General features: G+C 53.2%; 2 protein-coding genes across 2 annotated transcripts in view; both read left to right on the forward strand.

The window, feature by feature from the left end:
- Positions 1-22,426, forward strand: part of HDAC8 (histone deacetylase 8) — a 43,664-nt gene extending 21,238 nt beyond the window's left edge. Inside the window, exon 10 of the mRNA XM_065729297.1 lies at positions 22,413-22,426. Coding sequence (XP_065585369.1) covers positions 22,413-22,416 — 4 coding nt within the window. The 3' untranslated portion in view covers positions 22,417-22,426. The remainder of the gene's footprint in view (positions 1-22,412) is intronic.
- DNAAF6 (dynein axonemal assembly factor 6) lies at positions 278-6,969 on the forward strand. Its single transcript, XM_065729299.1, has 6 exons — positions 278-395; positions 1,951-2,014; positions 3,054-3,159; positions 4,977-5,073; positions 5,620-5,705; positions 6,621-6,969. Exons 1-6 carry the CDS (start codon positions 303-305, stop codon positions 6,748-6,750), a joined length of 576 nt encoding a protein of 191 aa, XP_065585371.1. The 5' UTR covers positions 278-302; the 3' UTR covers positions 6,751-6,969.
- Positions 22,427-23,021: the final 595 nt, after the last annotated feature.

The following is a 23,021-nucleotide window of genomic DNA, read 5'->3' on the forward strand; positions in this document are numbered from 1 at the left end:
GAAAGGCAAGTCCGTGCAGCACCGTGCTGTGGGTGCTCGGACCCCTGGGGCTCCATCCCGACCCAAACGGCGCAGGGGGAGCGGCAGAGAGCTCGCCTCTGGCCTCAGAGGGCCCTGTGCAATCCACAGTGCCAACGCGGGGCTGTGAAATCCTGCTGCCACCGACCTGCAGGTCCCGCAGCCGTTGGTTCTGATCAGATTCGGTGCTTAAAGAGCACGCGGTGTTTGAAGGAGGGCAGCGTAGGTAAAGGGCTTTGTTCTTCCTGACCTGGTGCTTGTTTCTCCATAGGTGAGGAGCGAGGATGGACGTGGATATTTCTTCTGTCTCCTCTTTGCAGTCCCTTGCCAAGCTGCTCAGTGATGCACGTGGGGATGGCGATGATGATGACTTCGACGTGAGTCTTTCATATCACTTCTTCACAGCATATCACTGCCTGACTGTGTTAACCAAGGAGATGCAAGCCTTTCTTATCCCAGTGCAAATAAACAGGGAATTAAAACCTTAGAAGGTTTTGGAGTGGCTGAAACAACCCCCGAATATGTATTTTGGGGTTTTAGGGAGGAAGATGGCCCAGGAATCTGAGGAGACCACAGAATGGGAGGGGGTGCTTATTTTTTTTAGCCTAAAGAAAATGAGAGCGTATGGTTGAGAGATTTCCTCCTATTTTTCCCTGAAGTCTTTAGAGGTGGGAGCAATTACAGCGAAATGCAGATTCTGAGGAAGGACTGAAACATCCGGGGCAGTGGAATGTTTTAATTCTGTATCAGGCACTGAAGAAACACAGTTGATCCCAGAAGTACAATGGGTACACTGGGTGCTGTGAAATGGGGAAGGGTGAGTAATCATTCTAAGACAAATGATCTGAATGATTAATGAGAGAAGCATCTCTACATTCTTTTACATCAGTTCATCTCGAGACTGGAAGCAAATCACAGAAGAACATCTCTTGCTCCTGCAACTTACAACTGCAGAGTTATGTAGGCAGGTGTGAATGCTGGGGAGAAGCAGCCTGCTCTGCTTGGCTCAGAAAGGGCCACAGGTGCCACCAGTGGCAATGGACAAGGCCACAGAGATTGCTCGAAACACTGGCAGGCCTCTTAGGATTTCAAACAACACAGATAATAAAAGCAGCAAATGTCTGAGCTCCTCCATCAGCTCTGAAGGCAGAGCCAGCTGGCTGGCCAGGCAGCTGTGTGCAAGGGGTGGCTTTGGGGGCATCTGTGAGATAAGATATGTCCTGAGGGTTCCTTTCAGTAGCTGGTAGATGTGGTCCTTCATGCTCCAGCTGCCCTTCAGCTCTTTAATGCTGGCTTTCTGAAGCTGGCATTATGGCTGTACATCTTTGCAGTAAACATCCTGATTTTAAAAAGAATTTGTTTACATCTTAATAATGAAACGAATGACACTTCAGAGGCAGAAAGGGAAAATTGCTACGAGCTGTGTCAATTAAGGCTGAGTCAATCTGGGCAATTTGAAATCTTTGTTTGGATTTAATTTAATGTTCTGTGCATGCTTCTATCAAACCAAGGAATCTTCACACAGATATAGAAATGCCTCACGTTGGCCTATTAGCACTAAATTGATTCATGATTAGAGGAAAACACTGTTGCCTCGTATGATCTCTACTGTTAAAAGGAGCTGCACGTAGCGGCCTTGGTTTCTTGCAATGGAAACAGGGCAGGCAAAGCACGACAATTTTCTCAAAATGCCATGGAAACGAATCTTTGAGACGTGCTTCTGGCTGCAGCACTGCTCCTGGGAGCCCTGCCTGCACCCACTGCAGCAGGGGGACTGTGCTTAGCAAGGGGAAGAGGTATTCCGTGCATCAGCCACGAAGTGGTGGGGGCATCTTTGGCTCTAGCAGTGAGCTCTGCTAATATGTTGTAATTACTGATGTGATTGTTACTGAGCTGTGATCGTTAATTGGAGTCCCATTTGGGTTTTTGCAGCCGTGCTGTTCTGCCAGTGCCCTGACTCCTGGTAGCATTGGACCAGTAAAGAAAGAGAGCACTGGTGAGGAGTGTTTGTGTATCTTAGCATTCAGTCGTGCGTTAACAGAATACAGCAGCTGTTGTAAGTTAACACAGATGGTTTACTCCAATAAGCAAGTGGACCTTGGAGATGGAAGCAGCATTACATTTTTATAGTTACACTCAAATCCTTGTTTTCCTGGAAACTTAACTGCAGAATGTACAAAGAACAGCAGAAAAGGTAACTCTGGAGGGCAGCACCTTGAGTGGTGATGATAAACAGAGCGCAGAACGTGGGCTGGTGGGAGTCATAAATGGGCAGCAAAAAGCTCCATACACATACTCCCATGGAATTGTTACTGCCTAGAGCAAGCAAGAGGGCAGGCTTCTAAGGAGGCATCTGAAAGGACCTCCACAGGGTAAGCTGCACAGGTCTGAGCCTGGATGAAGGATGAAGGGTTGGGAAATGTGCTGGGAAGCACAGATGTGTGCCATTATCCCCAGAACTCTGAGGACACGTGGCATGAGAAATAAGCTTCACTCAGGACCACCCTCAACAGACTGAGAACGGTTGTTCTCCTTTCTCCTTACTGCACCTCACTCTTTGAAAATCCCACTGTGAAGATGGTCAGGTTGACCAGGTTTGGGACAGCCCACGTTCTTCTGCTGATGGACTTCCCTGAGTCGTCAGTACCCTATCTGTGCTGTGCTCAGTCACTGATGGCTTTATATGTGAGGGAGAGATCCTTTTGTAAGTGACTCCACTCCCTTAAAATCTCGTGTCAGGGACATGGGGAGAGATTAATATTTCATCGTTCTCCACTTTAATCATTTTGAAGCTCTAGATATTTTATGCCTGAAAGGACAATTTCCTTGACATAGAGGTTGGATAGAAGAGATTTAAGAGAAAGGAATAGAAAATGTCCTCCCTCTGCAAATTCTGATCCTTATGATATTGAAGGGAATGGAATCATTAACTGCAGTGTTTTTTGATTTTCCCAAAAGTCTGGAAAAGGGAAGGCTTTTAGCAAACCTGAAAGAGGCACTTCTGTAAAATGAGGGATTCTTCTCATCACTTACAGATACTTTACAGCTGAAATCTGAAAACAGCAAAACTATTTGGAACGCAGGAGAGGTCCCAGAAGGATCCGAATTTGATGACACCTGGGATCCTAGAGAACAGCCAGAGTAAGAGATGTGGGGTGGCATGCTTGGGTTTGGTGTGGTTGGGGTGGGAAGGTGGGTTGCACAACTTCCATGTGAGTGAAACGTGGTGGTGTGGAGAGTGTGTGGTGAAAGGAAGGACAGCAGCACTGCAAGTAAAGCAACAGGTGAGAAGGGATTGTAACTTCTCCCCTGGAAACCTGATCTCATAAGAGAAAGGTAGAGTTGATTTTTCTTGTCTCAAGACTATTTGCAGTGTCAGATCTGGTACAAAAGGGGATGAGGGAGGGGAAGCAGACCAGCAAAATGACCTAGTGGCTCTGAAGCGTGCCACGTTGGTGTGAAGTGCCTGGTTGTTCCTGCTGCAGCTGAAGTGTGCTCACTTTTCATACTCAGATTCATAAAGCACTCAAACTTATGTTTATTTCAAAGAATTAAACTCTTCAGAGACAGCTACTCCTATAGGAAGGAAGGCTTGATGCTGGCAGATTTAAATCTTTTTATTCAATCATAGTTTCCCATGGGACAGCCTTAAAAGGGTCGGCCTTAAAGCAGCCCTTTCCCTTGCTTACAGAAGCACAGTGTTTTAGAAGTAGGCAAACGTGGTAGTGATGCTGTAGATTGTAGAGGTCAGAAAGCTTTCAGGGTCGAGTAATTTGCAAAGCAGCATTTGAATTGATCATCACTGTGATCTGATCACTGCCCTGGAGCACTGGATGCGGGAACAGATGGCCTGAAGTCCATGGGGCAGCACATAGCATGCAATCCTCGTCCACAGACCTCATTTTTTCCCTGCACGTCATCCATTTCACCACTTTGTTTTTTTTTACCATCTCCTGATATAAAAACTGGACCTGAGGAACCCCCATACTGTGGTGTACTTGCTCCTCAAACTACTGCTGAGGTAAAGAATGCACTTTCTTTGCACTGTGGGCACAACAGGAGCCTTATTTTGTGCTATTTTTGACCCTTCCCTCCCTGCTAGCTTCTTCCCTTCTCCAGCCTCCAGCAATTATGTCCTGTGTTGCACAGATGAGACGAGGGGATGAATCTTTGTAATAGTTCATCAAATTAAATCGTAGGAAAAGGCCCAAAAGGAAAACAGATGGTGAGAGGTGCATCCAGAGCTGCTAGACAGATTTCTCATTGACTTAGGAATTATTACATATGCACACGAGTGCTGGAGATGTGAAAAATACTTTCCACGCACTTTTTCCAACAGCTTTGAGAAGAGGCTCCATTTATTTTGCTCAATTTAGCAGGAGTAATATGTTCTAAATGCAATCTTTCAGTTTGTATTCCCTCATTCATTAAATATCAAGAGCAAAGATACATGTGATTCTAGATTTCGTAGGGTTCTTAATTGAACAAATTGATTTGGAGGGGAATTAAATTAATGTTGGCTGAATGCAAAACAATTAAAATTAGGCAAGATAAGAGAGGCACCTCTGGGCTGCAAGAACAGGCTGTGTGACAGGACGTGTAATTGACAGCACCCTTTTCCAAGTCGTTCCCCCTGAGTCTGTGCTTTGGCTGCTTGCTGAGGATCACATTCACTCCGAATGCCTCTTCTGCTCCGTGATCCTGCAGGTGCTGAAGTAGAGACAGCACAGTGATTACATAGGAAGGTGGAATGAGTGCTCGTGTTCTAGCAAACTGTCACTGCTCTGGACAGAAATGCAGTGCTGTTGGCTTGGAGACTTGAAGGGAGACTGACAAGTGGGAGAGAATGTGATAAGAGCATGAGTGCTCGTAGAAAGATTGATGGTCCTCTGAGAAATCCAATTTCCTTTGGTCTCCTGGCCCGTCCATGGTATTAGCCAACTGCTCTTCTTTTTCAGGTATGAGATTTTATTCAAGCAGCAGGTGGGAACAGAGGACGTCTTCTTTGGGCTGAGCAGGAAAGACCCTTCCACAGCCTGCTGTGAAGACATGGTGGTGAGCTGAGCCTGTGTTTCCCATCTCCTCCCTGTGCCCTGTTTCTGCACACTTGAAATCTTGCCTTCTTCTTGAGACAGAACATAAGCACTGAGCTGCACGGCCACCTTCAGCCTCCTGTGGGAGTTTTCTTTGTAATTATCCAAGCATTTGCAGTTTATATCTGCTCTTTCAACCCGAGGAACTTGTGTGCATCTCATCGAGGATCTCATGTTCTGAAGCCGTGCAATGTGTGTCCCAGGCAGAACAGATAGAAATGAAAGCAGCTCTGAGACAAGGTTCTGCCTCAGATACAGTTTTGGGATGGGGAGAGTCTGGGAAGGAGATGATTTTCATCTGCCTGTATTTGTTACAAAGCGTGTGAGTTAGCAGGATGCTGCAGGATGACAGCCTAACACATCCTGTCCTGTTATGATGTGGTCAAAGACCTCCTTGCTCTCTTAATTTAATGGCTGGTACATTTGCTGTGTGATTTTTGGAGCTGCCTTTTACAACCTGCACATCTACGTATCTTAATGACAGCTTTACCTCTGCCCATCATTTCAGATTAAAATCAAACTGCCAGAGACCAAGCTCTCAGACATCACCTTAGATATCCAGGACAAAGTTCTTGACCTCCGAACTCCCCAAAAGTAAGTGAAACACTACAGTGCTTCTGTAGGAAAGCTTAACCCTCTGCCCCAGACTGACTTCCTGCACTGAGTGTGCTGTGACTTCACCTGTGAACGGCCTCCTGCTGGCAGCAGTCACCTCAAGATGCACACTGTGGATTAAGGCCAGAATCAGTTCTGTCTCTCGTGGACTAACTGCAGGAAAGTCACCTTTCTCACGGACAAAAAGAATCTGAATTAGTCACACCTTACAGAAATTCAACCTAAAGATGCAACGGTGCTGGAAGGATGTTTGGGAGGGCTAGCTCTGAAACAGGAAAGCCAGGAAGGGTAATTGTCCATGTTATGACTTGCATAACCTGGTGTTGGTAGAAGAGGTGCCTTAATGCAGTGCTGCAGGTGTAGGAAAACCTCTGCTTCCATTTTCTTCTGCAATTTTGTCTTTCTGGTGACTCAGATCTGCCATTATCTTAGTATCCAGCTGTCTCGAGTCACAAGCCTTGCAAATAAAAAGTTTGCTGTAAATCTGATGGTTGCTTGGGTACAGCCTGAGCCAGCAACGTTTTGCAAATGTAAGTGCAAATCTGCTCAGTGTGAAAGAAACAAATAAGATTTCAAGTTCTACATACAGGGAAAAAAACCACTGTGTTCTCACAGATGTACAGGAGGGCTCAAAGGAATTGTTTTCCACCGTGTAGTCCTGGGGCTGATCTAAGCCCAGCTGATTTCATGGACTTCCCCACGTGCTATCAGCTGGCTCCCTTCAGTAGGTGGAGTGCAACTGTGCTTTGACTGCTGTGGCTCCTGCAGCACAGTTGAGAAGGTCTGGAGCCCCAGTTTGGAGTAACCCCCATCTCCATGCTGCCATGCTGTCTCGTAGGGTGCAGTGGCTCATGTGGTTTGGGCCACGAAAACTCACTGTGTCCTCTTTGACAGGAAGCTACTGCTGCATCTCCCTTGCCCCGTGGACAGCAAGAAGGGGAAAGCTCGTTTTCTCTCGGAAGAGGAGCTCTTGGAAGTCACCTTAAGGATGACAAGGGAGTTTGATTTCATCAATTTTGCCTGAGTGAGAAGTGGGGAAACTTTACAAAAAGTAATCTCTGTAAATCCAAAGTCTTTTCAAAATCTAAATGGTCATGAGATTGTTCCCCTGTAACAGTGGGACCGTGATGGAATAAATTCATAAGTTGGGAGGTAAAGAAGGTCCATTCATGGCACCCACAGGTCCTGTAAGCTGGGGCTGGCTGGCTCTTGAACTGCTCTGGTTAAAGTTCAGCTTCCTTCAGTCCCATTTAGACCTGAGGAAGCATTTCTTTTCTGAAAGAGTGGTCAGGCACTGGAATGGCCTGCCTAGGGAGGTGGTTGAGGCACCATCCCTAGCGCTGTTCAAGAAGCGTTTAGATGAGGTGCTAAGGGACTTAATTTAGTAGTTGGGTAGAGATAGTGATAGGAGGATGGTTGGACTAGATGATCTTATAGGTCCTTTCCAACCTTATGAACTTATGAACTTATGAACTTATACAGGCTCTGAATCTGAAAATGAGAGATGACAAGTTCTGCAAACTGAGGAAAGTCTTTCTGTGGTTTGGGTCCATCAGTAGCACAGGGAGGCTCTGACCAGCAGCTCTGGTTCCTGGGTGCTGTTGGGAGACTTGCAAATGAAGTGTGTTTGGCCTCCAACAGTGGCGATGAGGCCAATTCAGAGCCTGCTCCAAAACTTCAGGGATCCACATCTCTGAAGCTTTTACCCTGGCAGAACAAGGCAGGCAGCTATTGCTGGATTGCTGAGCAACTCAGCTCTTTGGAGTGGTCTGTGACAATATGTGGTTCAATGTCATCCATTCACCTGCTGTCCCTCCAGCTATTCTGATCTTTATTAATGAAAGGATATGCTCTAATGAACCATTCTGGTTACCTTTCACTCTTCCTCCTCTGCATGATACCCTGAGAGACTTCCTAAAAGTGGAAGGAGAGCAATTTTGCATTACAAAGTACCATTTTCTTGAAGGGCTGAAGTGCAGCAGGAGCTTTTGTTTTGGCCTTCAGGTCTAATCTGGAGCGACAGAGATGGGTAACCAAGAGATTTCTCTTACCACCTTCTGGGCAAATACATTCACTGAGCTCCATTAATGGTGCAGGAAGCAAAGAGATCTGCTGAGTGATCAGAGAGGAGAGGACAAGCAGGGCTGGTACTTTGATGCCTCTTAATCAAATCTTTTAATCTGTAAAAATAAAGTGGCTCTGGTCCTGCATTTCTCTGGCATAAAAATAACAGAAAATTGGCCAGCTTGGTGGGGATGGTATCCATGCAGCTAAACCTGGGACAGGAAGGATGGCTTGAAGACACTGACAGTGATTTTTCAGACGTATTTTTGTCAGTGGGAGTTTTCAGTTTGTTGCCTGTCACATACTTCCTTGTAACTCTCAGGTAAACCTGGGTGGTGTTCGTATGCTTCGGCCACTTACCTTAAGGTGTTTCCATTCCTTGGGTCAAAGTAATAGCACCCGATCTCTGCTTTGGTGTTAATGCACTGGAAAACAGTTATGACTCATCCTAAGCCATTGGGCACTCTGACAGCACTCAGGGGCTGCTCCAGTTTGTGTTTGAAGTTTCCATACGTTGCATTTGAATGTCTCTCATTCCAAGTGTACAAAGCCACGGGGGTGGAGGGGTGGGGAACAATGCAGATGTAGGAAGGGCTGAGATCATTCCTCCTGACTCAGTGCTGCGTGTGATTGCCAAGAAGTGACACTGAGGCTGCTTCTTGGAGAAGGCCTGCCTGGTGCTCCATGGGCAGCGTGCTGCTACGCCATCCCGTTTGCGATGTCACTGACAAAAAGTGGGGGCTTGGCCCTGTGCTTGTACACGTGTGCACATCAGGTTTGCCCAAAGGCATCCCAGAAGTCACAGAATCACAGAACTGTAGGGCTTGGGAGGGACCTCCAGAGATCATGGAGTCCAACCCCCAGCCAAAGCAGCTCCCAGCCCAGGTTGCACATTCAAGACTCCAGGTGGGTCTTGAACATCTCCAGAGAAGGAGATCCACCACCTCTGTGTGCAGCTCCAGTGCTCCGTCACTGCACCGTGAAGAAGTTTCCATGCACATCAGTGCAGAACTTCCCATGCTTCAGTTTGTGGCCATTTCCCCTCATCCTATGGCCACACACTGCTGAGAAGAGTCCGGCCTCGTCCCTTTGCCTCCTGCTCCTCAGATATTGACAGACGTGGATCAGATCCCCTCTGAGCCTTCTTTTCTCAAGGCTGAACAGCCCCAGCTCTCTCAGCCATTCCTCATAAGGGAGATGTTCCATGTCCTTTATCATCTCTGTGCCCTCCCCTGGACTCTTTCCAGCAGATCCCCGTCTGTTTTGTACCGGGGAGCCCAGAACTGGACACAGTGCTCCAGGTGAGTTCTCACCAGAGCAGAGCAGAGGGGGAGGATCACCTCCCTGGACCTGCTGGCCACGCTCTCCTTAACACAGCCCAGGATCCCATTGGTCTTCTTGGCCACCAGGGCACACTGCTCATGGTCAACCTGTCACCCACCAGGACACCCAGGTCTCTCTCTGCAGAGTTCCTCTCCAGCAGCTCATCCCCCAACCTGTACCGGTGCATGCAGTTATTCCTCCCTAGGTGCAAGACCCTACACTTGCTCTGTTAAACCTCATCTGGTTCCTCTCTGCCCAACTCTGCACCGTGTACAGGTCTCGCTGAATGTTAGCACAGCATTCCAGCATGTCAGCCACTCCTTCCAGCTTCATATCAACAGCAAATTGCTGAGAGTGGACTCCATCCCCTCCTCAAGGTCATTGATGAAGATGCTGAGCAGGACCGGACCCAGCACCGATCCCTGAGGAACACAGCTGAGTACAGGCCTAAGTCCACAGCAAAGAGCCCAGCTCTGCTCTTCCAAGCCCTACCCCAGTCCTCGATCCACAAGATCTGCCCTTATATTTGACCACAGCAATTGCCTAAGCCTTAAATCAAGTTCTGTTTAATATGACGTTAATGTTTGATGCTGACAACGAAGGTGAGGTTGGCTCATTTGGACCCTCTCCAACGCTTTGGTCTCATTTCGAATGGAAATGAGCATGTGCCACACTCCTATCCATGCCCTATTTTCTCCCCATACATTTTTAAACCTGTGTACATTTCATTTGCATTCAAGAGGCAAAAATCTCAGAGGTAAGTAAGTTGTATAAGAGCGCTGGCTGCTGAATAGGAAATAGAAATAGAAATCAGTCCAGGGATGTGCACGTTGCTGCTCTGATTGGGCCTCTTGCCATCACCCTTTGGAGATCCTCCTCTCAAGGAGACCGAGGCCGCCCTGGAACAGGTTTTGGGTTCGTTGGGTTTTCGTGGTGGTGTTTTTCTGTGGGTGGTCCCAGCTCGGTGCTGCCAGCTACAACACGGTTAACTTGTTTTGCAAATGCTTGGAGGCAATTCTGCTTTGCTGAACCAGCGCTGGCAGAACATCTTTTGAAGGGGATACAAAAACCCCTTTGCCTCCAAACATCAAAGCTATTGCCTAAGTACCACTCCAACACCTGCAGGCATCTTAATTAATCAAAATTATGAGCCCAGTTAAACAACCCTGCCATTAAGCCCCAGCCATTAAGCATCATCAAGCTTTATTTGGTTCCCTAAGAAACATCTTGATTAAATGTATTGCAGTCAAGTAGAGGGTGGTGTAGCTGTGGCAATGAGACAGAGGCTGTTTACAGAGGTATCCTGATAAGCAACGCGTGCTGTGCCTTGTTGGCACCTCGTGTCCTGCAGCGGTGGTGGCAGAGCCATTGCTCCCTCTGGGACTTGCTCCTGCATCTGAGCCGCAGTGTTGCATGAGGTGTGCATCCCAGCTTGCTCCATTTCACTTCCCGTTGTCTTCTTGGTCACTTTTGAGGTTCTGCCCCTGGCACAGAGGCACAGGAACACCTTTGGCTTTGCAGTATTTCTCTCCACCCAAGAAGTGTTGGACCACTTTGGCCTTTTCCAGCTCAGAGTCCCCTTTTCACCTCTTCATTCTCCCATCTCCGGAGAGGAGATCTCAGGGATTTGCAGTTGTGCTGATGCTGTCCACCCACACTCCTTGGGGACCCCCTCTCTTTAATCACTGATCTCCGTTGTGGATGAAGCAGCTCCCAGTCCTCTCCTGCTGCTGACCAGCCCTCCAACCCACGCTGTCTGGGATTGGTGGTACCAGCACCCAGCAAGGACTGCCCACTCAGCCAGGCCACGTTTGGCCAGCTATCTCCTGCAGCCGCAGCGGGGTGGGAAGAGAAGCCTTCTGGAACATTCTTTTCCTCTTGGAAAGCTGCATAAAAACGGGAGGGGTGGGAACGGATAGAGCTGATTTGGTTAAATGTTAAGGCGGTGATGTAGGCGAGCCAGATGTGTCCTGGACATCTGGGATCTCTAACAGGTATAAGCAGTCGTGGCTGAGGTCAGCAGTGCTCTGAGTGCTGATTGTGCTCCACGTGTGCCCGGTAACGAGGAGCTGCCATGCAGTGTTTGTCTCAGGCCTTTGGTCCCATGGAAGCAGACACTGCAGGGAGTGGAGCACAATCCTCCCCTGCCCTGCTCCTCGTTAAGAGAGCTGAGGTGTTGGCACTGGGAATGCTGGGGGTGTTCTGGGGGAAACTGGTGGAGCTGGAGGTGGGGGTGGCACGGGAAGGCAGCACCCAGTAGGACAGCAGCACCCACTGCGCTCGAGGGCTGAAGGACCCCCAGCCACAAATTGCACACTGTGGCTTTCCGATGGATGCTGGTGGGTAACGGCTCCCAGTGTGGTGGAGGGGTGGGATTATGGGATGGGGCAGTGCTGGAGCAGCAGTGTGTGGCTGAGCACAGGAACCCTGTGCTGCTGGTGGCCGTGTGCTCCGTGCCCCTCTTCTACTTCCAGAGGGAAGGACGGGCTCTGTGGAGGATGGTGGGGGCTGAGTACCCTGCGGAATAACTGCAGAATGGCAAAAATAGCTCCTTAAAAGCCTCCGAAGCAGAGTGATCCTACTGGCTGCTCCTGGCATCTCGGGCTCTGCATGTCCCCATGTCACTGTGGAGTGCTCAGAGCTCGGGCTGCTTTCAGCCCATTGCACCACAGCCGTTATTCGAATTTCCCAGGCTGATTTTTGTGTTCAATTCCGTATTCTCCGCCGTCGCTCTTATGGGCTCTCTCAATCATGTCCCCCTCCGTGCCCATGTGCACACACACGAGTGCCTCTCTGCGTCTCCGCAGCCTCGTCCCTGTTTGAAGGATGTTCCTCTATCAGCACGATCCTTCAGAGCATGGAATTGAAGGGGGAATTGGATCTCTGCAGCCGCAGTATCTCAGCATCTCTCCCTCCACACCCGCTCCATTTCCCTGTGCGCTCTCTTTGGGATATCTTGGCTGTCCTGGCAGTGCTTCCATACTTCATTTCAGGCAGATCAGGTCCGCAGAGCTCGACCTTCTGAAGATGCTTTTGTGCCAGTGGGTGCACGGGGCACTGACAGGGGCTTTGCGGGCTGTGCTGCTGCCCTTTGTGGCAAAACAGAGCAGGTGGGAGCTCACAGGGGCTGAGTCCTCCACCAGTGCCATCACCAGGGTGGATTTGCCATAAATCCAACCCCATTGACATCACGGGTGCTCGGATCCAAACCCAAAGGGCAAGGGATGCTTCATGTTGTCCTCCAGACTCCCAGCTCCGTGGTTAATTGCTCACCATCTTGGTGCTATTCTGCTGAGCCAGGACCCAGCAGAGGGCAGCTAGGGGCTCTGCCATTGACATTCACTGCTATGGTGGGGATCCATTGCTCATACTTGGTGAGAACAGGACTGCTCCTTCCCCCTGCCTGCAAACACAGCCTCACCAAAGCACCCAGCGCTGCTCTCAGCTTCAATCCACACATCTCAGGGGGGCACTGCTTCTGAAATCCTGGCCTGAGGTTTCCTGTCACTGGAAATCTGGGCTAAAAAGCATCAAGAAACATGTGAGCCCCCACAGACACCAGTTAGAACAGCCACCTTTCAGCCTGGGAGTACCAGCTCTTCCTTTTGATCAGACAGCACCCAGCATCACTGGTGCCACAAGAGCAGGATCAAATTGCATCCTTAGTTTTCCCAGCGTGTTGGCTCTCTGCACTTGGTGGCATTTGCAGTTAAATCCATCTCATCTTCCCCAGCCCAGCACTCACTACTGGCAGGGCATGCACGGGAGGGGAAGGGAGAAATAAAAGCTCACTCTACGATGGCTCCAGCCCATGCCTGCACCTGGGGTGGGCTGAGCACATCTGGCTGTGCTCTGGTTGTGCATTTCCCACTTGTTTGAGCTGCTTCTGCACTCCAGGAACTGGAACCAGTCTCAAATTTCCCAGGGGACTGAGCTTTCTATGGGGCTATCCACCCACTGTCAGCGCTGCTGCCTTCAGCCTCAATATGCACCTGGGGTCAGAGGGCTGAGGTGGCAATGTGTGCCTCTCCTCTCCTCTCCTGCTCTCTCTGAGCTCTGTGGCTGTTGGGGGATCCCCTCTGGAGGATGCTGATGTTCTGCTGAGCACGTTCTGCTCACAGCAGCCCCACTGCTGCCAGCACAGCCCCGGTGTGTGCCCTGTGTGCGTGTGCCCAGACAATACCATGCTTCTTCCTCCTCAGATCTCATCCTCCTCACACCTCTCCTCCCCGCTGTGCTCCCAGCGCCGGCTCTTCTCTTTGTCACTGCAGGTGACTCCTTTCATTCTCCATGAGAACCCTCCCGCTGCCTCTGAAATCTTCCCACTTCTTGTTGAAGAGCTGCAGGACTGGCGAGGCTGAGCAGAATGGAGATGCCCTGGAGGAGGGCTCCAGCTCCCCAGGAGGTGCTGCGTTTCCTGCTCCCACCCCTGTGCTTCTCCCCTTACACCGCTCAGCGACCGCACGGTGACGATGGGAAGAAGCCAACCTCCCCAATTAGTGCTTCTAAAGTGATTGCAGCCCGACCTGGTTTTCCAGCTGCAGTGGGGGGAGTATCATCACCATTCATTGCTTTATTAGAGCTGTAACCACGCCGGGCTGCAGTTACCTTTATCTACGGGCTCAGCTGGGGCCGGCTGTGCTCTTTCAGTGAGCGGTTTGGAGGTCCATGCTGCCATACAATGGGAGCACTTACTGCCTTTGATGTTCTGCTGCTGCTTTCCATTCATTTCTGCTTGCCCACCGCAGTGCCCAGGCAGGTGGAGCTGCCAGGACAGCCAGGACAGCAGCTGGGGACGGCTGTGTCACCACCCACCGGGGAACCCGTGCCTATCCTTACACCAACTGCCTTTGGGGCTGTGTGTGGGGATCCCGAGGATGCACAGCCTGCAGCATGGAGCCCTATGTGCCCAATGCAAAATGCAAAAGAACAGTGAGAAACCATCAGATTTGAGGTCCCAGGAGAGAGTGGCCGTGTTAATTACCAGCAGGAGCTGGCATCTGCCCATGGAAGGGGAATTTGCTCCCCACTCTGCACATGGGGTTTGGGTTTGCACTGGGCTGAGCAGGAGAGGAGGTGACCCAGTACACGTGGGGCTGTGTCCCATCCCTGGCCCCAATCCCACACATGTGGAGGGGACCACGCTGGGCTTCCAGCACAGCACCTTCCCACCCAACAGCTCCAGCACATGAGCAGGATGATGGGGGATGGTGGCAGAGCAGAAGGGGCTCTTGCAGCTATTGGTCACTGACTGGTTGCTCCAGAGCTCGGTATTGTGCTTCTAAACACGATTACAGAGTAAATCCAAAAAGGAAGCAGGTGGATCATAAGATCCTGCTCATTTACAATCCACTCAAACAACTTTTTCCCCCTCTGGCTTTATTAAGAGCGCCTTGGGGACGAGGAGGAGGAGAGAGGGTTGATTCAAAGGGAACATCAGAAGGCATTTCCATGCTTTTCACGCAAGCAGGGCACTGCTCCCAGCACTGCAGCTCCTGTTCGGGGCTTCGAGAGAGAGAGAGACCCAGAGCTGTGGGTTCCCACAGGATCTGTTTGCACCGCTATTCTGATGGCACACATCTGAAGTGTTGGATCAGGAATTCAACAGCATCGTCTGTTCTCACTCCTTTCAGCCCATCTCTGTAAAAGAGGGAAACAAAAATGCTTTGCATCTAAATATAAATGCAGTCCTCTGCTTTCCCCATGCTGCAGCAGGCGGTGTTTGGGGCCCCCCAGCAGCACCCCAGCCCTACTGATGGTGGCTGATGTGTTTCATTGACGTGGTCAGTGGGGGTGGGGTTGGGGTTGGACTCCATGGCTTTTTCCAACCTTAACGCTTCTGTGATTCTATGAAAGCTCATCTTGGACAACCCCGGGAGGTCTCTCCCAGCTCCATCCAAGTCCCTCTCCCAGGTTGGGATGTCAGGAATTGGGCTTCTCAATATCACAGGACTGATCTGAACACCGTGGTGACTCATTCCTTTTTAAATACCCATTCTCGGATGCTTATCCTCTGCTGCTGGGTGTGCATGCCCGGCCCTCTCAGGGCATTTACGAGGCCTTGAAATTTAATCCTTAAAGAATGTGTTAAAAATGCAGTCCTTCATGCTCTGTGATTTCAGAGGATGAGGGTTGGAGGGATGGTGGCGTGGCATGGCACAGCATGGCACAGCATGGCACAGCATGGCACAGCATGGCACAGCATGGCACGCAGGTGGGGTCACCCAGCTGGGAATGGGGCCGCCTGGTGCTCGCAGGGCTGGGGAATTGCTGCTCATTTCCCTCTTTTTTCCTCTGTTCAGCAGAGGAAAAACCCTCCGCTTCCTTCGGGGCGAAGCACTCCGTGTGCACAGGGATTCCCAGCTGGGGGAAGGAACCAGAGAACACACTGGAAGCGTGTATGTGTGTGGGGTGCATTCCTGGAGGGATCTGTGCCTCCTGGGGAACGTTCAAAGGCATCTGCAAGCCCCCGAAGTGCTGCAGTGGCTGATGGCACCAAGCTCCAGAGGCGCAGCCGGAGGTCCCCTCTCCCTCTGTGCCCCCATGTGCAGATCTCCAGCAGCCTGCCCCAAAGGATCCGCTGTCCCAAAGTGCTCCAGGAGGGGACACAGCCGCCTCACTGCCCCATCCAGAGCGCCCACCTCCAACCTGCACATCACAGCTCACATCACATCAGCTCCGTCCTCCCGCAGAGCTGCGCCGGTGCTGGGAAAACACCTGCCACCTCCCAGGCTCAAAGGTGGAAAGACAGGGGGCAGCTATAAACAACTCGGGAAAACGGCTGCTTAGAACAGAACGAGGTGTGTAACCATGGCTTCGGCTGCGTGCCTGAAATGCAGATGTCTGCCTCTGGCTCTGCTGGGCCAGAGCTGGGAGCTGCAAACAGAGCAGGAAAGAGCTCGGGCTCCGGGCTGGGGGTGGTGCTCGGGGGCTGGGGTGATGCTCAGTGTGGGTACAGTGTCATGGCCACAAATGATCCCCAGCTCTGGCCCCACGCTCCCCATCTGCAGCAAAAGAGCCTTCCTGGGCGCTGCTGTCCCCACCATGGGACGTGGAAGCCCCGGCTGTGTCCCATCCAGCACTTCCACCTCTCCAGTATCCCCACTGCAGAGGGATTCATCCCAGGAGGGAACTGGTGCATGCTGAGAATGAGAATTCAACGCCTGAATGCCTCCAAAGGAATCACTGCATGGCTCTAATGATTGTGCTTGCCCTGGGTGCAGACCGGCTTAATACAGAAAATGAGCAGGAAGGATTTGTGACTGCTGATCCCTAATCTTTCATTTTTGATATTAAAGCATGTTTAATTCATCACAGTGTAGATTAAAATAAGGAGGGCCACGGGTGGACTGCGGGTGTGTTCAGGAGTCCGGCTGCTGCGATGCAGCAGGACTGCTCCTCCTCCCCTCTGAGCCCACCTGAGCTTGGGATCTGCCCAAATCCTATTTCAGATAACCACCCCACTTCCTCCAGCTGTGGATCCGTGGCTGCTGGGATAGCAGTACTGGAGAGAATGTGTCATTGAGAGGTTATTTCTCCGGGAGGGGCAGCTTGCAGCCTCATTAGATGCAACAGGGGTTGGAAGTTTCTGAGGTTTGAGGCTTCCCTAAGCAATCAGCCATCTCTGCTGCTATGAATCATCTCCTGCTTTCCAAAAAGCTCTCCTCTGTGCTTCAAAAGCCCTTGGCCTTCAGGGCACTGTTTGCACTGAATCTCCAACTATCATGCAAGCATTTCCAGCATCATCAGGGATACGTTCTCCCAGCTTTCCCCAGCCCCTGCTGCTACTTGGTGTTGATTGGTACTATGGCTAAAAGCCTTTTAGATGCTCTTGTTAGCACCGAAGGTGAGGTCCACGTTGTGCCCACAGCCACAGGGCGAGGGCAGTAAATCAGCTTTCACTTTATTACAATGACTGGAAAATCCTGACCGAGAGCAGCAGAGGCATCCTCAAAGGGGCCATTGCCCAGCAGCCAGCTGCCAGCCCTATGCTTTGCTCCTGATTTATCTTCCTGCTGAGCTGCAGGATGGCTTTGAGCTCCTCATACTGCCCGTGGGGCTGCAGGTAATGCCACAGTCCTGGCTGGCAGCGAGGGGTGGTCTGATGGGCACGCATCTTAGAGTGCAGAGAGGGCTAGGGATAATCCCAGACACAAGTTCTCCCCCTCACCTGGAATTGAGCACCACACACCCTCGTGGGCCTTAATTCATCCCTGTAAGGGCATCGCCAGGTGGCTCAAATCAGACTCCTAATTGAGGCACTGAGAGAAAAAGGCAGCTTGTCCTCCTTCCTTTCCCCCTTGGTAGGGAGGTGCTCTGTGCTCAGGTGCATGGAAGCAGCACCAGGTGCAAGGAGCCCTATCTCTGCTGCATTCCTGGTTTATCCCTGTGAAAGAAGAGTTGTGGTCGCTCCCCACCCGCAGAGGGGACATCGTGGGGGCTGGCAGCCCGCGATGTTAAAGGAGGGGGGGGGAGAAAGAGATGCCCTTCTGCCCCAGGGGATGCTCACAGCGCTGGGACCCGCGGCTCTGTCCGCTCTCCTCTCATAGCACATGCGTGCCATTAAGGAAAAAGATGAGTGCTCCCAGAAGCTAAAAATAACAGCAGGCAACGAACGGGGTTTGGCCAGGAGACGGTACGGGAACGCGGGGGTGTGGAGCAGGAGGTGTAATTTCACCGCCGCTCCTCCAGCAACAGGGCGAGGGAGAAGGGGACGGACCGAGGCAGCCATCGCCGAGGTAAACGCTGCGTGGTCCCCCCCTGGGTGCGGGGGGCACCGCTGGGAAGGGGGGGGGGGGTTGGGGGGGTGAGCTGGCAGCGGGAGTAGGGCTGCGTGCGAGGATGGAAAGCTCCGCTGCTCGATGGGGGGGGGGTGAGTGCAAACAGACTGTAATTACCATCGCTCCTCCAGCTCCAGTTCTCCGCTCGCCCCAAGCTGTCGGGGGAATGCCTCCATCTCCTCTGCGCGGTCAGATCTGCGCTTATCCGCTCCTCCGGACCCGGTGCCGTCAGTCGGGGAGAGGGGCAAGGGGAGGAAGGAGGGGTGGGCATGCTGCGGGCTCTGCTCCCCCGGAGGATGCGTGCTGGGGAAGCGGAGCTCGTCGGTGTGTCAGCCCTCCCTTGGATGGCTGCGGTCCGTCTGCGGTGACAGCCCCACTCGCGGCGCGGAGGGGACGGGTGCTGCCTACCAAGGGATGAGCCCCTGCTGCCCTCTCACAGCTACACGCTAGGGAGGGATGGGCGGAGGGCTTCGGCTCCTCCAGCCGGTTTCAGGTCCTGCCCTCCTGGCACAGATGGGAGCGCCTGGCAGGGCTCTGATATCCCCAGCACGTCCCGGCCGCTGCCTGGAAGGGAAACAAAGCGAAAAGCAGCCGCGGCAACAGGTCCAATTAGCAAAGGTATTGATGCCTCCGGCTTTCAGAGGGGGCTGAGCTGTCTGGCGGCCAGGCTGCTCTGTGCAGATGGACCAATTTAGCCAGGTAAGGAAGGAGCCGCAGAGCTGGAGTGCTGCCATCTCCCCGGCCGGCTCCGGCACTGCTCTGCTCTGTAATTGTGCTGCAGCCGTACAGACAGCCGCCATCCATCACCGCGCTGCCATCCCGCTGGCTCTGCTGCTGGGACGGCACCCACAGGGCAGCGTGGTCCCTGGGTGCTGCATCCCTGCAGGGCTGATCCTCCCAGCTGTAGGGTGAAACTGGAGCCCAGGATGGAGCTGAGATCCCCAGGGGTGGAAATGGGTTCCCTGTTAGCCAGCAAATGGGTGCAAGGGAGGAAGCTCTTTTCCTGCTCTCCACGGTGGGGAAAAAAATTCTGCTGTGTGAGTTGAACGACTCCTTAATGGCATGGGGTGAGAGATCCTGAGTGCTCCCTCCCGGAGAAGCTCCACTGGAGGATGATGTTTCTCAGGGCTGGGAAGCAGATCCACGGCAGAATGAATGGGCTTCCTTGGTACCTGCAAGCTGCTAGCATTCTGCTTCCCACTGAATCCCATTATCCCCAGTGCACAGCATCTCTGCACCAGTGGGAGCGTGCAGTGTGAACCCAGAGCTGCCCCAGTCTGTCTGCCCCAAAAACATGGGGCTCTGCCTCCAGAAGCTCCTGCAGGCTTGCACCAATCTTGCTATGGGAGAAGAATGCTCTTTTTCCAGTTTGAAGGGTCGTTTTGCTGTAGCTGTAACGTGTTCCTAATGACATGTTTAATTGAGGCCCATGGAGACTGAGAATGCTGAGGCAGGTGCTGTGGGAGATGGGCTTTAGGTGTACAGAGGGTGGGGGGGGAGAGGCAGAAGAATGGAGCCCAGTGGCTGTTCAGCTCCCCCCCAGGACCCCACTACTGTGAGCAGAGCACGTGCCGCCCTTTTGAGCCCCTGCAGTCCAACTCAGGTCCCCAAAATCCTGATACCCCCCACATTCACTGCACTTGGACACCCCTGGCAGAGGGAGAAGCACAGGGAGAAACCTCCTTGCCTTGCAGTATGCCCCCTGGGCTCACTGCTCTGCCTCCCACGAGGAGGAGCATCACCAAAGGTCTCCTGCAGGTGACAACTGCCCAGGAAAGGTGTCCCCCTGCTCTCAGCCCTGCTCCCTCGTGCTGCTGTAAGCCCGTTGCTTACATAAACCACTCACTCTCAAGTGCCGATGGAGCTGTTTGCTTCCCATCCCACTGGGCTCAGAGAGCTAATTTTATTTTTCCTGGGCTTAATGGGATGTTTATTCCACAACAGCCTTCCCACAGTGCCTGGCAGGAGGGATGCTGTACCCTCAGCCCAGCGCTGCTACGACCGAGCGCTGCCTGTGCTGGGGGCTGAGCTCTGCTCCCCCAACCCAGCCTGGTGGTTTCAGTCCACCCGTGGGGCTCTGCGTGGAGCAGCCGGGGATGGGGCACCCCTGAGTCCTGCCGTGTCGTGACAGCGTGGCTCCCAGAAGGCGACAGCGATCCGCTTTGACAACTGCTGGGTTGTTTCATGACAACTGCCAAGCAGCCATCGGGTAGTCGTGATTTCTCCTACTCGCTCTGGCTCGGAGCCATCTGGAGGGTTGGAGTAGGAGGGGGCTGCTCTGCTCCTCTCGTAGGAGAGAGAAAGCCCAGGTGTGCACCTCCCAGTCCTCCACGTGCGCTGCTGGAGCAGTTATCCCATACACACGGGGACGTTTCCCAGCCCTCTGCGGGAGGGCTGTGTCCCCCTTTGGCAGCACCGGCTGCAGAGCAGGAAATCAGCTCTGCACAACCGCAGCAGCACAACAACGGAGAGGGTGAAACTCCCCCGGGTGGTGGTGGCACTGAGCTCGTGCTTCCAGCAGCTTTGCAGCAGCAGCCAAAGCTGAAAGGTGTGTGTGAGCAGGTGGCTGCAAGCAGCACGTCCTCATGCTCTGCCATGGGAGGGAGATCTGTGCACGCAGGGGAGCGTATTTATGGAGTAAGTTGTGATATTAAAAGCTAGAAAACCCTATCAGCTTTGTTATATCTTCATCTTGAATATATATATATGGGAATGGAGCCATCCCGAGGGGTGCTGTGTGTGCCCGGGGAGGCAGTGGGGGGGGGGGGGGATTTCTGGACCGTGTGGCCGTGGCGGGGTGGGATTTCTGCAGGGACTCGAGGCACAGAGCTGCTGCTGGGATGGGGAATGCGATGAAGGCAGCAAAAGCGCTCGTGCTTTTTGGTAAGAGGTTGGAGCAGGATGCTGCTGGCAGGTCCGACTTCTGCAGGGAGCAGCTGGAGCCCTGACCGAGGCGAGCAGTAGCGATGGGACGGGAGACAGCTTTCCAAAGGAGGAATTCATGATTTGCAAACCTGTCTGCGTTCTTTCCCGTGGGTGCTATCCAGCTCATTGTGTACAAATTCCCCAAATCCACGGTAATTTCACCCCCCAGCCCTTGCTTCCCCGTGTTTTAATGGGAAACACGCACAAGCCTCCTTCTGTGCCTAGATAACAGTTTCCTTAAGAGCTTTTGTTGGTTTCTTTTTTCTTTTTTAATGGAGGAGGTTACCATGGAGTTACCTATGGATGGGAGCACAGAAAGCACAGTGCGTTTGGAAAGGGGGGTGAAGAGCAAGGGGTGCGAGCCTCGCACATCACACACAAGTTCTGAAGGTGCTCCAAATGAAGCCGATGGGAAACCGCACAAGGGTCCCACGGCGCCGAGAGAGCGGATGACAAAAGGACGGCAAGCGGGGCCGGGTGCTGGCGGCGGCCACCTCGAAACGGGCTCGCGGGCAGGGCAGGGACCTCAGCGGCTCTCAGCCCGGGTTCAGAGGGCGGGTGGGCAGCGGGGAGATGCTCCAGCTCAGAAGGAGCGGTGGGGAGATGGGCACTCCGCTGTCAGGGCAGCGGGCTCGGGATCCCCGACGGCACGCAGACCCGGGGATGCTCACCCCGCACACCGGAGCTGATCAGGTCCGGAGCTGAGCAGGGTCCTCCCGCCGCCCCCCCCCCCCCCCGCCCCCTCCTCCCTCTCTCCCCGGGCCCCGCCCCGCGTATCCACAGCCTCTCGCGGCCCCGCAGAGGCACAGAGCCCGGTGCCGCAGCCGCCCGCCGCCGCCGGCCGGAGGGAGAGGGCAGCCCGGCGGCATGGCGGGGCGGCGGGCACCGGCTGCGCGCTGAGCGGTGCGGGGCGGTGCGGGAGCTGCGGCGGCAGAGCCATGGGGGCGGCGGTCCGCAGGGGCCCGGCCGTGCCCGCCCGCCTGAGCCACACCGGCAGCGGCGGAGGGAACGGAGCCGGAGCCGAGGTGAGCGCCGTGCGCCCGGAGCGGGGGACCGCGGAGCCGGGGGATGGAGGTGCTCGCTGCCCGCTGCCGTCTCGAGCAGTTCGCAGGAGTTTCGCTCTGCTCTCCGCGCCAAGGTTATGCGGGAGGTTCTCCTCCTCCTCCTCCTCCCGCCGTGCTGCGGGGTTCCCGTGCTCCCTCCATCCCCCCCTTCCCCGGGTTTGGGTGCTCCGAAGGCGCTGAAGCAAGCCCCTGCTTCAGCCCCGCGCGGCGGTGGTAGACGTGATGTTGTGCGGGTACCGGAGGGTGCAGCTTAGGGTGCATCCTTTCTAGTCCGTCGTGCTGCGGATGTAGCTCATGCGTGGTGCATCTGCAGGTGGTACCCGCCCAGCCCAGAGGCACAGGAGGAGGAATCTGCTCTTAGGGCTCCGGGGGGGCTGAATGGGATCCGCGCTGCTCCCCCCAACCCCGCTTTCCCCACGCGGGAGCTGTGCTGTTGCTGCTGGGTCACCTTGGCACGCTCCTGGGCAGCGATGCCCTCCGTGTTCTCCCAGTGTTGTGGCGTTTGTTGTTGTGGATTGCACCCAGCTGAGCTGAAAGAACAGAGGGGAAAGCGCATTGCTCCTGGCTTGGGCTTGTTTGTGTTGTTTGTGTTCTTTCCCCGTTTCCCTGCCATAGGAGTATTGGGATGGGATGAGTTTTCCTCCTTGTCAGCAGTGGGACTGGTGGAGAGATGTGGTTCCCTCCATAGGAAATCTGCAGTGTGAGAGCAACATGAGAACGTTTGCATCTTTCTCCTTTCATACAACAACCTGATAGCTCTGCACTGCCTTTCACCGACCCATGCCTCAGTTTCCCCATCTTTAGAAGGGAGGAGGGGAGGGGAGACAAACCAGCTCTCACCAGCACGGGCTCAGATGCAGTTTGTTGTGTGTGAGAGCGTCGCTGGGCACAAGGCTGCCCAGGGGCCAAGAGCAGCTCTGGATCAGGCCCAAGGGATGCTGAGCTGCCATCCTGCGGCAAGCAGTTCCACATTGTGCCTGAGCAGTGACCAAAAACGATGTTAAGAAATTAAAGAAAATGTGATTTTTATTTATTTCATTTGTGATTTAAGAGGGAATAACCCCCGTCTGGGTCTGAGAGCTGTGTCTCGGGCCATCTCCTGCCTGCTGAGCGTCGGCGTGTGGATGAGCTGCAGCCTC

Source organism: Cyrtonyx montezumae, unplaced genomic scaffold (assembly GCF_038088225.1).
Source record: "Cyrtonyx montezumae isolate F1298 unplaced genomic scaffold, pur_monq_1.0 scaffold_11, whole genome shotgun sequence".
Classification (NCBI taxonomy): domain Eukaryota; kingdom Metazoa; phylum Chordata; class Aves; order Galliformes; family Odontophoridae; genus Cyrtonyx; species Cyrtonyx montezumae.